Source organism: Oncorhynchus keta, chromosome 8 (genome assembly GCF_023373465.1).
Source record: "Oncorhynchus keta strain PuntledgeMale-10-30-2019 chromosome 8, Oket_V2, whole genome shotgun sequence".
Taxonomy (NCBI): Eukaryota; Metazoa; Chordata; class Actinopteri; order Salmoniformes; family Salmonidae; genus Oncorhynchus; species Oncorhynchus keta.
This window is the reverse complement of record NC_068428.1, coordinates 9,174,548-9,187,331: the sequence shown is the minus strand read 5'-3', so window position 1 is coordinate 9,187,331 and position 12,784 is coordinate 9,174,548. Positions and strand designations below refer to the sequence as shown.

Sequence of the window (12,784 nt, the reverse complement as noted above, 5' to 3'; positions counted from 1 at the left end):
AGAATTTGTTCTTAACTGACTTGCCTAGTTAAATAAATAAAAAATAAATAAAATCAGTGTTCGTAAAAGACAAGACAAGTATTATTGGCTGGGAGTTAATGTTTTTTTTATTTAATCTACTGGCATATGCATATCACAGTATTTATTAAGTGCTTATACGGCAAAGCAAAATTTATTTTGTAAGATTCAGACAGTGGCACAATGCTGTGTTTGACAATCATCTGTGTTGGCATGATTCTAAAGTGGCTCATGTTTTTACAATTGCAATAAAAAAAACTACTATGAAATAGAAGTGCAAGTACGCATCCCTGAGATCAAGAGGAATACGCGTTACGGTTCCTCTGTCCCACTTCTGTCCTCGAACAAAAGCATCTATTGACTAGCAACAAATAGCTGTGAGGATCCAATGGAAAGGCAGTCTTCTCAGCATTGAGCGTCTTGGCAACCCATGAGGGCGTTCCACATGTCTCGACTCTGTTCCTGGGCAACTGAGTTGTTGCTGTAGTCCAGGAGGTTGCCGCACCACATTCCCGTGCCCTTCAGGCCCAGCTCTCGTACATATGCCACCTTCAGGGCAATGCTTTTTGGGTCGTCATACCACACCTGATGGATCTGTCCCCTTTGGTCCTGTGGATGATAGTTCAGTTCACAAACTCTGTAATGGGGCAACAGCGACAATGGCACCCTCTTTGTAAACAAGGAGGATAATGCAGCCTTGGCGAGAGTTCAACTTGAGCCAGAGTGTTTTATTGGATTTGGAGGAAGCGATTTGTTGTGAGGTGACTGTGTTAGTTCAATCTAACAGCACTTCAGTCAAATAGCCTTTCCCCCAAAATGGCTGCAGCTTGTGTTGAGTTGTCATTTGCCACCAGCAGCCCAGACAAATGGGCTTAGGCTACTTGTTCAACAAACTTTCTATACAATGTGTCTCCATACCTTGTAGTTGTAGTAGGGAGCCAGCTGGACTTCGTCCCACAGCCTGCCAGACAGAGAGCCGTTGATCTGTTTCATCATAAAGCTGTAAGGGATCTGACGGCCAGCTGCATCGCTACAAGGTGCACCCCGGAACGGAACCTTGGCTAAGGAGCACACCCCTTCCTAATTAGAGAAAAAGACACATAGTTGAGACAGCAGGACGATGTTCTCTAATTTTTTTCTGGTACAGTGCCTGCTACAGAAAGTATTCACACCCCTAGACTTTTTCAACATTTTGTTGTTACAAAATGGGATTCAAATTCATAGAATATTCATTTATGTCAACGATCTACACAAAATACTCTGTCAAAGTGGAAAATAATTAAATATATACATCTCTTGATTAGATAAGTATTCAACCCCCTGAGTTAGAATCACCTTTGGCAGCGTTTACAGCTGTGAGACTTTGAGTAAGTCTAAGAGCTTTGCACACCTGGATTGCACAATAGTTCCACATTCTTTTTAAAATAGGCTGCCAAAATTGGTTGTTGATTATTGCTAAACAGCCATTTAAGTCTTGCCATAGATTTAAGTTAAAACTGCAACCAGGTCACTCAGGAACATTCAATGTTGTCTTGGTAAGCAGATTGGTAAGGTTATTGTTCTGCTGAAAAGGTGAGTTTGTCTCCCAGTGTCAGAAAGCAGATTGATATACCCTGATGAAGACAGCTTGTCTGTCGAAACATTGGACATTACATTTTTGCATCTGAGCTCCTAGGAAAGGAAAGCAGATTGAACCCGGTTTTCCTCTAGGATTTTGCCTGTGCTTAGCTCTGCCAAAAACAAGAAAGCATACCCATAACATGCAGCCACCACCATTCTTGAAAATATGATGAGTGGTACTCCATGATGTGTATAGTATGTTGGATTTGCATGGGAAAATAACACTTTGTATCTAGTACAAAGTTAATTTTTGCAGTTTTATGGTAGTGCCTTACTGGAAACAGGATGCATATTTTGGAATATTTTTATTCTGTACATGCTTCCTTTCCACTCTGTCAATGAGGTTAGTATTGTGGAGTGAGTAACTACAACACTGTTGATCCATCCTAAGTTCTCCTATTACAGCCATTGAAAACTCTGTTGGAAACCCCGTGTGGTTTCATTCCTCTCCAGCAACTGTCGACGTATTAATAAACCATCCAAAGCGTTATTAATGCCTTCATTTTATATTTTACCTATCTACCAATAGGTACCCATCTTTGCGAGGAATTGGAAAACCTCCCTGGTATGTTGTTGAATCCGTGTTTGAAATTCAATGTGACTTGTTAAGCCAATTTTTACTCCTGAACATACAGTGCGTTCGGAAAATGTTCAGACCCCTTGACTTTTTCCACTTTGTTACATTACAGCCTTATTCTAAAATCGATAGTTTTATCCATCCATCTACACACAATACCCCATAATTGTGACAAAATTAATTACTAATATATAGTCAGACCCTTTACTCAGTACTTTGTTGAAACCCCATTGGCAGTGATTTACACCCTCGAGTCTCCTTGGGTATGGCGCTGCAAGCTTGGCACACCTATATTTGGGGAGTTTCTCCCATTCTTGTCTGCAGATCCTCTCAAGCTCTGTCAGGTTGCGTGCTTATGGTCATTGTCCAGTTGGAAGGTGAACATTTGCCCCAGTCTGAGGTCCTGAGTGGTCTGGAGCAGGTTTTCATCAAGGATCACTTCTGTACTTTGCTCCGTTCCCTTTTCCCTCGATCCTGACTAGTCTCCCAGTCCCCGCCGCTGAAAAACATCCCCACAGCATGATGCTGCCACCACAATGCATCACCGTAGGGATGGTGCCAATGTTTATTTCAGGTTAGAAGGGTTTAATCTTGGTTTCATCAAACCAGAGAATGTTTCTCATGGTCAGAGTCATGTGCATTTTACTGAGGAGTGGCTTCTGTCTGGCCACTACCATAAAGGCCTGATTGGTGGAGTGCTGCAGAGATGGTTGTCCTTCTGGAAGGTTCTCCCATCTCCACAGAGGAACTCTGGAGCTGTCGGAGTAACCAGCTCCCCCGACTGCTCAGTTTGGCCTGGTGGCCAGCTCTAGGAAGATGCTTGGTGGTTCCGAAACTTCTTCCATTTAAGAATGATAGACAGGTGTGCGCCTTTCCAAATCATGTCCAATCAATTGAATTTACCACAGGTGGACACCAATCAAGTTGTAAAAACATCTCAAGGATGATCAATGGTAACAGGATGCACTGGAGTTCAATTTTAAGTCTCATAACAAAGGGTCTGAATACCTAGATTAGCTAACACTTCTAAAACATGTTTTGATTTGTCATTATGAGGTAGTGTGTGTAGATTGAGGGATTTAGTTTATTTAATCCATTTTAGAATAAGGCCGTAACCTAACAATGTGGAAAAAGGGAAGGGGTCTGAATACTTTTCGAATGCACTAATTCCACTTTGACATTAAGGGGTATTGTGTAGCCAGTGACAAAAAAAAATATAAATGGAATTCTTTTTAAATTCAGGCTGTAACAAAATGTGGAAAAAGCCAAGGGGTGTGAATACTTTGAGGGCACTAAGCGCAAACTTGAAAGTGCACTCTGTGCAACTTCTGGCACGTGTTTACTGTGAACAATGAGGCTGTACCTGCTTTAAGTTAAACGTTTTAACAGTGGCCAAGAAGGCTACTGTGGCTATTTGATCATAATGTAGGCCTACCAGAGTAGCCTAACATCAAAAACAGAGAAAATGCATCCTGTAATATTTTAACATGGAAATAGCTATTGAAATAAACTGTTCCATGATACAGCCTACAGTAAGTAGCATCCAACGTGTTCAATGTAGGTCTACAATCCATGGGATTTTAGAGAACATCCTGACAAAATGTATGCTACCCATCGGCTTCTTAGATTATTCAAGTTTGTCTCAAAATATAACACTGCCTCTTTAAGACATAAAAAAGCTATTTACCTGACTCGATTTCCAAAGATGGCTAGAAATGTACATGTTTTATGCTCTTGTAGGAAGCAATCACTCCCCATTGCTGACCAGAAATAAGATATAACTGGGCTAATAACCTCACTAACTAGCAAAGAATATGAATAAATGTGCACACTTGGCTACATGAGGCCCTGATCTCAAAAACAAGCGCATCTACTTGCGATCGCTCGTGCCTGTGAATGCAATAGCATCCTCAGATGATGCGCTCGGCCAAAATCACAGACTGTCTTGCATAGTTAGATTTGTTACGGTATTGTGCATTGAAAAGTGGCTAATATGTTGATTTGATCATAATCCCCACAGTAGAGGGAAACATTGATAGTGTAAACTAACAGGGCATACACTCCAGTAAAGTTGAGAAGTTCAATTTTGGAGTATTTACCTGGGAGAAGTCGAGACAAGGGTAATCATAGCCATACCATGGTACTCCCATCACAAGCTTCTTTGGATCTATCTTCATCGCCAAATATTGGTCATACGCTGGAATAAAAGACAGAAGGCCATAGCAGGTGAGGATTAGTCTGTTCAGCATGACAAGTAGTGGCTAGGGATCCGTAGTTTTTAGCTTTAAGTCAAATAACTGCAATAAAATGGCTTCTGGTTTGGGCTTCTAGAGGTGCTTCTCCACAAATTACTTACCTGACTGTGTCTGATTGAATGGAGCATTTGCCATCGCAACACAATCGCCCCATATTTGACTCTGCTCATCATATGACATCACAAATAGCAGGTCGCAGGACTCGGCAATGGCGGCATAGTCGTAGCAGCGCCCGTCTATACACTTGGGCGACCAGGCAACATCAAATGACACCTGAGAACGAGTCAGGGGAAGAGGGTAAGTTAAGGGCACGGAGGAAGCTGGGTCCTATTCATTAGGGCAGTGGTTTTTCTCATCTGGTACCCCCAGACAATCCACACTATTGTTGTAGCCCTGAACTAGATCATCTGATGAACCTAATCAAAGGTTTGATAATTAGTTGACAAGTTGAATAAGGTGTGCTAGCTCTGGAATAGTTCAAATACATGGAATGGCTGGGGGTCCCCAAGGAGAGGTTTGAAAACCCCTGCATTAGGGCACATCGTAGTAAAACGAAAACAAGCGTTTCTTATTGGAGAATTTCATGTCGTCCCTTCCTGTTTCAGTTCATTTTCTTCTGTTTGGTGCCAAATGAGTGTTTTCAGTTGTGACACCCAAAAAAGCTTAAGTATGCAGATTGTAAGGTTGGATTAACCAATTTACTTTTAAACCAAAATTGTGAATGTGGCCCGCTTTAATTCGTGAATCAGAGCGTAATTAGCCTACACGGCAACATATCTCCTACACCCGAAGTTATTGGTCTGGCATGACTAGGATACACCATTGTATTCACCTGGGAACCTGGGATCTCTCTATGAAAGGCCTCAGTGGTCTCTTTGACGAGTGCTGTCAAGGTGTAGTACTCTGGGGAGGAGTCGGCCACCTCTTGCTCAATGTCTATGTTGATGCCATCCATAAACTGCCTCTTTGCCAAGTCCACTTTGCTTGTGATCCATGCTGTCCTGTTGGCAGGGTCCACCATTTCAGGGATAGACACATCACCTACAGTAAAGAAATATACAACACTGACAAATGCATTTAGGATTAGTGCACATGGAAGGCTCATCTCGGGCTAGGCGATATATATAGAAATATTTTGATGAATTCAAATGTAAATTTTACCACAATGTTCCAAATGACTATTGCAAGAAGCAATTTTATTTTAAAGGCAAACGCTATTTTTTTTTGTAATATTTTTTCCCCCAATATGGCTAATTTTGTAGTTGAGGGACATCACTCAATTCTGATTAGGCCTGGCTCGCAGAAGGCATTCCAATTCATCACAAAGGTGTTTGATGGGGTTAAGGTCAGTGCTCTTCCCCAAACTGTTGCCACAAAGTTGGAAGCACAGAATCGTGTAGAATGTACAGAACCACTCACAAGTTTGGACACACCTACTAATTGAAGTGTTTCTCTATTTTTACTATTTTATACATTGTAGAATAATAGTGAAGAGATCAACACTATGAAATAACACATACTGAATCATGTGGTAACCAAAAAAGCTGTTAAACAAATCAAAATACACTGCTCAAAAAAATTAAGGGAACACTTAAACAACACAATGTAACTCCAAGTCAATCACACTTCTGTGAAATCAAACTGTCCACTTAGGAAGCAACACTGATTGACAATAAATTTCACATGCTGTTGTGCAAATGGAATAGACAACAGGTGGAAATTATAGGTAATTAGCAAGACACCCCCAATAAAGGAATGGTTCTGCAGGTTCTCAGTTCCTATGCTTCCTGGCTGATGTTTTGGTCACTTTTGAATGCTGGCGGTGCTTTCACTCTAGTGGTAGCATGAGACGTAGTCTACAACCCACACAAGTGGCTCAGGTAGTGCAGCTCATCCAGGATGGAACATCAATGCGAGCTGTGGCAAGAAGGTTTTCTGTGTCTGCCAGCGTAGTGTCCAGAGCATGGAGGCGCTACCAGGAGACAGACAGGCCAGTACATCAGGAGACGTGGAGGAGGCCGTATGAGGGCAACAACCCAGCAGCAGGACCGCTACCTCCGCCTTTGTGCAAGAAGGAGCAGGAGGAGCACTGCCAGAGCCCTGCAAAATGACCTCCAGCAGGCCACAAATGTGCATGTGTCTGCTCAAATGGTCAGAAACACACTCCATGAGGGTGGTATGAGGGCCCAATGTCCACAGGTGGGGGTTGTGCTTACAGCCCAACACCGTGCAGGACGTTTGGCATTTGCCAGAGAACACCAAGATTGGCAAATTCGCCACTGGTGCCCTGTGCTCTTCACAGATGAAAGCAGGTTCACACTGAGCACATGTGACAGTCTGGAGAACGTTCTGCTGCCTGCAACATCCTCCAGCATGACCGGTTTGGCGGTGGGTCAGTCATGGTGTGGGGTGGCATTTCTTTGGGGGGCCGCACAGACCTCCATGTGCTCGCCAGAGGTAGCCTGACTGCCATTAGGTACCGAGATGAGATCCTCAGACCCCTTGTGAGACCATATGCTGGTGCGGTTGTCCCTGGGTTCCTCCTAATGCAAGACAATGCTAGACCCCATGTGGCTGGAGTGTGTCAGCAGTTCCTGCAAGAGGAAGGCATTGATGCTATGGACTGGCCCACCCGTTCCCCAGACCTGAATCCAATTGAGCACATCATGTCTCGCTCCATCCACCAACGCCACGTTGCACCACAGACTGTCCAGGAGTTGGCGGACGCTTTAGTCCAGGTCTGAGAGGAGATCCCTCAGGAGACCATCCGCCACCTCATTAGGAGCATGCCCAGGCGTTGTAGGGAGGTCATACAGGCACGTGGAGCCCACACACACTACTGAGCCTCATTTTGACTTGTTTTAAGGACATTACATCAAAGTTGGCTCAGCCTGTAGTGTGGTTTTCCACTTTCATTTTGAGTGTCACTCCAAATCCAGACCTCCATGGGTTGATAAATTTGATTTCCATTGATAATTTGTGTGATTTTGTTGTCAGCACGTTCAACTAAGTAAAGAAAAAAAGTATTTAATAAGAATATTTCATTCATTCAGATCTAGGATGTGTTATTTTAGTGTTCCCTTTATTTTTTTGAGCAGTGTATATTTATATTTGAGATTCTTCAAAGTGGCCACCCTTTGCCTTGATGATGGCTTTTCACACATTCTCTCAAGGTTCACATATGCTGAGCACTTGTTGGCTGCTTTTCCTTCACTCCCTGGTCCAACTCATCCCAAACCATCTCAATTGGGTTGAGGTCGGGTGATTGTGGAGTCCAGGTCATCTGATGCAGCACTCCATCGCTCTCCTTCTTGGTTAAATAGCCCTTACACAGCCTGGAGGGAGAGGGGGGGGGGGGTCATTGTCCTGTTGATAATCCCACTAAGCGCAAACTGGATGGAATGGCGTATCGCTGTAGAATGCTGTGGTATCCATGCTGGTCAAGTGTGTCTTGAATTCAAAATAGACATTGTCACCAGCAAAGCACCCCCACCTCCATGATTCACGGTGGGAACGCGGAGATAATCTGTTCACAATAATCTGTTCACCTCACACTCTGTCACAAAGTCAACGGTTGGAATTCAAAAAAGACATTGTCACTCAGACCAAAGGACACCCCCCCTTGACAACCTCCATGATTCACGGTGGGAACGTGATCTGGATAATCTGTTCACCTACTCTACAACATCCGCAACGACCCTGCCTCACAAAGACAGATGGAACTGGAGCTTCACCTACCTCAGGCTCTGTCAGGCCCTAACCCAAACAACGGTTCATCCACCTCTGGCCTGCTCGCCTCCCTACCAAAATCTCAAATTTGGACTCATCAGACCAAAGGACAGATTTTCACCGGTTGTCAAGGGACAACCTTTATTTCACTAGGCAAGTCAGTTAAGAACAAATGATTATTTACAATGACGGCCTACCCCGGACGACGCTGGGCACCGCCCTATGGGACTCCAAATCACGGCCGAATGTGATACAGCCTGGATTCGAACTAGGGACTGTAGTGACGCCTCTTGCACTGGAATGCAGTGCCTTGGACCGCTGCGCCACTCTGGAGCTCCCAAATTAATGTTTGTAGTGACTAAGAGAAGGACATTCTCATTAAAGGACGGACATTGTTAATAGCCATAAAGTGATCAAGTGGGCTTGAGGTGACATTGACAGTTTTGGTGCTCACAAGTTTTGCTGTGACAAGTCTGTACTGTCTAAAAGGAGTTAATTTGAAGTATTTTATTTTCTTAACAAATGTTTGTTTATGTGGATTAAGGTCTTAAAGAGGGAATTTTACTGTCAAAGTTATTTTCTATATTTCGTCTGTAAAGGAAAGAGATTTAAATTATTTTTGTGAAAGCAAAATTATTTTTTAAAATTGTATGGTTTACAGAACCGGTTCTATAGGTTAAGTCACACTTGATGTAGAGGATTTTGGTTAAAAATAATTTTCTTGGTATCTATTTTCTGTGCTATATAAAAAGTATGCATATTTGTATACAATAAAACATACATTTGGTTGCAATTTTGAATTGTAAAAATAAGTTTATTTTGTTTAAAAAGGGACCCACAGTATTGTGATTACAATTATTACCAACTCAAAACTTTCTATTCATAAAACAAAGCTGAACAACAGAGTTCATGAAAACTGAAGAGTCAATAAACCAAGATACTGTGAGAACTCCAAAACCCTGGTTCCCTTTTATTGATGTACTCCAATAATTAAATCCTTACACTTAGGTCTATTCCATTTCTTTTTATCCTATAGAACTCTAGTCCTTGCCAATGACAAGCATACACATAACGATGCAGCCACCACTATGTTTGAAAATATGAAGTGTGTTACACTCAGTAATGTGTTGGATTTTCCCCAAACATAAGACTTTGTATTCAAGACATTCATTTATTTGCCAGTTCTACATTAGTGCCTTATTGCAAACAGGATGCATGTTTTTGAATATTTTTATTCTGTACCGGCTTCCTTCTTTTCACTCTGTCATTTCACTCTGTAGTTATGACTAGAGTCAAATGACTCTGTCATAACTACAATGTTAGTGATCCATCCTCACTTCTCTCCTATCACAGCCATTCAACTCTTTACCTGTTTTAAAGTCACCATTGGCCTCATGGTGAAATCCCTAAGTGGTAACAAAGGCAACAAAATGTGGGAAAGGGGGTCTGAATACTTTCCGAATGCACTGTATTTGAATTGGAGCTGATTTGCTGGTGTTTTCACTGTATTATGTCCAATAATAAAAATAATTACACATTTTTTAGCCCGGAAAACTTGGGGAACCAAATAACTGGGCTGCCAGTTGAGGAAGCCTGGGCTAGGTTGTTTTCAAATACCAGTAATATCCTTTCAAATCCATGTATGGAGGTGATCAAGTGCACACTGGCATATGGTTGAGATGAGAGGTCGGCCGATTATGATTTTTCAACACCGATACCGATTATTGGAGGACCAAAAATGCTGGTACCGATTAAATCGTCCGATTAAAAAAAAAATATATATATATATATATATATTTTTGTAATAATGACAATTACAACAATACTGAATGAACACATATTTTAACTTAATATAATACATCAATAAAATCAATTTAGCCTCAAATAAATAATAAAACATGTTACATTTGGTTTCAACCGTTCCTAAGGCAAGTGACTTGACTAGTTAAATAATGATTAAATAAAAAGGTGTTAATAAAAAAATATATATATATATATTTTTTTTTAAATGGGCCAAATCGGTGTCCAAAAATACCGATTTCCGATTGCTTTGAAAACGGTCCTAATTTAAATTGGCCATTTCGATTAATCGGTCGACCTCTAGTTGAGATGCCTAACCTTACCTTTCAGGACTAGCCGTGCTCCTTTTGAATGGGCGTGGCACATGAGTTCAGCATCATATTTCCCAAATGCAGCAACAGTTGTCACTTTTCCCCAATCATATGACTTCCATGCTTTCTTGCCCACATCAAACACAAACACCTGAAAGCAAAGAGACCAGTGGCAGGTGATTAATTCTAAAGCCTCTTGTCGTGTCAAATACTTTTTTTTTAACTGAATCTAGGCTAGACAAACACATTTTCACGATTTCATTCATATCAAATGAATCAATACTAGTCACTAAAAACAGTTGGAGATAGCGAAATGCTTGTGTTCCTACACCTGCAATAAAATCTGCTAAATATGTTTATGCAACCAATAACATTTGACTTATAGCAGACATATTGGATTTTAGACACAATATTGGATTTGAAGCTAAATCCATGGTGGTCCCAAAAATAATCTGTGGTGGACCTGACTGTATTACAACAGTAGGGCTAAAGATACAACATCCTTCAAGGAAAATTGGACCCCCCAAAAAATCTAATTCCAATGTCTAAACCCATTTAGAGCAGATTACACAAGCCACAACATTAAAAACATTTTCAACTTTATGCATTTGTCAGGCAGGACGATACAGCACTGAATGAGAGCAAGTGTGGCTTGTGACTACGGCTATTAATCATCTACAAAAAGCTTACATTTATCATCAATATTCATAGTTGTCGTGTCCACCTTTTGTATCTGTGTTTACAATTCTATATTTCCAAGATGAATTACGATACAAACAAACAGCATTAGGGTATGTAAAACTGACAACGGACTACTTGTATTACAAATTGTAACAATAGCAGAGCTTGCAATATTGGATTACACAAATGTATGCGGCCCATCCGTCCAGCCAGTCGTTATTCTGCACTTTTTGCGTTTAGGGTGTATGTCACAATATCTATCGATTTAACCACTTGCAGTAAAATATGTGTACACAACCATCCACTTTGTGTTTTGTAAGAGCTATCTCAAAAATGTCGGGGCCTTGCCATTAGCCTAGTTTGTCAGTGTACGCTCACCCACGACTTCACCCAAATGTCAGGGTTTAGTGTCACATTTTATGGGGCTGCCAGCCTAAACTCTCAAGTAGTTCCATCGTTTATTATGCTACCCTGTTTTAACAGCAGCATGGCGGGCTACATTTCTGCTAAACCGGCCATGCTAACGTTACCTCAAAGTCCTTCTCATCGCGAATTTGTTGACAGAGTTCCTGGATCTCGCATGGACAAACTTCTGCCTTGCAACATACGCTAACCAGCGTCAGAAACAAAAACAGCCACATTGTTGACAACAGTTGGGTAAGGTTTCGCACAAAATAGTTTTTTGGTTTGATATCCGGAGTTTGCGCGTCAATATATCTTCGACGGAAGGTCTTACGTTGCTTAGCGTGATATATCTAGTATCACATGACGATAGCGTCAGGCACCGCCTTTTAGTTTGTGTCATGGCTAAATGCTATGCGTACATGGAGTGTCTCTGAAAGTGGGCGCATGTCAAGCGAATCAGCTAATTGGGCACATTTGTTGTCACACAAGGACGTTTTGCGTGGCTTTTATTTGATGTATTTTTTTTAACTTAACCTTTAGTTAGCTAGGCAAGTCAGTTCAGAACAAATTCTTATTTACAATGAAGGAGGATGAGGGCTGCTGTAGGTATCTCAGATAGAGGGGAGTGAGGCCTAAGAGAGTTTTATAAATAAGCATAAACCAGTAGGTCTTGTGACAGGTATACAGAGATGACCAGTTTACAGAGAAGTATAAAGTGCAGTGATGTGTCATATAAGGAGCATTGGTGGCAAATGGTAAAGAGCATCTAGACGCTCGAGAGCACCCTTACCTGCCGATCTCTAAATTACATCTTCGTAACCTAGCATGGGTAGGATGGTCATCTGAATTGGGGTTAGTTTGGCAGCTGGGGTGCAAGAGGAGTGATTGCGGTAGAGGAAACCATCTAGATTTAATCTTAGGCTGCAGCATTGATATGTGCTGAGAGAAGGACAGTGTACCGTCTAGCCATACTCCCAAGTACTTGTATGAGGTGACTACCTCAATCGCCAAACCCTCACAGGTAGTAATCATACCGGTGGGGAGAACAACATTCTTCTTACCAAACCACATGACCTTTGTTTTGGAGGTGTTCAGTACAAGGTTAAGGGCAGAGAACGCTTGTTGAATACTAAGAAAGCTTTGTTGTAGGACGTTTAACACAAAAACCGGGGCTGCTTGGTATGCTGTGTTTCACACTTTCAGTGTGGCTTTGTCATGGTCTTGGTTAGTAGAGATGACAGTAAAGAATTTCAGTTAAGCAAAACATTTTGCCATTCACTTTTATCGGTGTCTTTGGTGTACATATACTAGCTCTTTATTGCTATCTAACATTAACATGACTTTAATTTACCAAGCTAATGTTCGCTAAGCAGTTGTCATACCAGACA

General features: G+C 41.6%; 1 protein-coding gene across 1 annotated transcript; it reads right to left on the bottom strand.

Annotated features, from left to right (window-relative positions):
* Positions 1-89: 89 nt before the first annotated feature.
* Positions 90-11,736, bottom strand: ctbs (chitobiase, di-N-acetyl-). Its single transcript, XM_035774585.2, has 7 exons — positions 11,522-11,736; positions 10,323-10,461; positions 5,303-5,511; positions 4,572-4,743; positions 4,315-4,412; positions 937-1,098; positions 90-627 (listed from the first exon to the last, which is right to left on the bottom strand). The coding sequence occupies exons 1-7, from the start codon at positions 11,630-11,632 to the stop codon at positions 424-426; spliced, it is 1,095 nt and encodes a 364-aa protein (XP_035630478.1). The 5' UTR covers positions 11,633-11,736; the 3' UTR covers positions 90-423.
* Between the last annotated feature and the right edge of the window lie 1,048 nt (positions 11,737-12,784).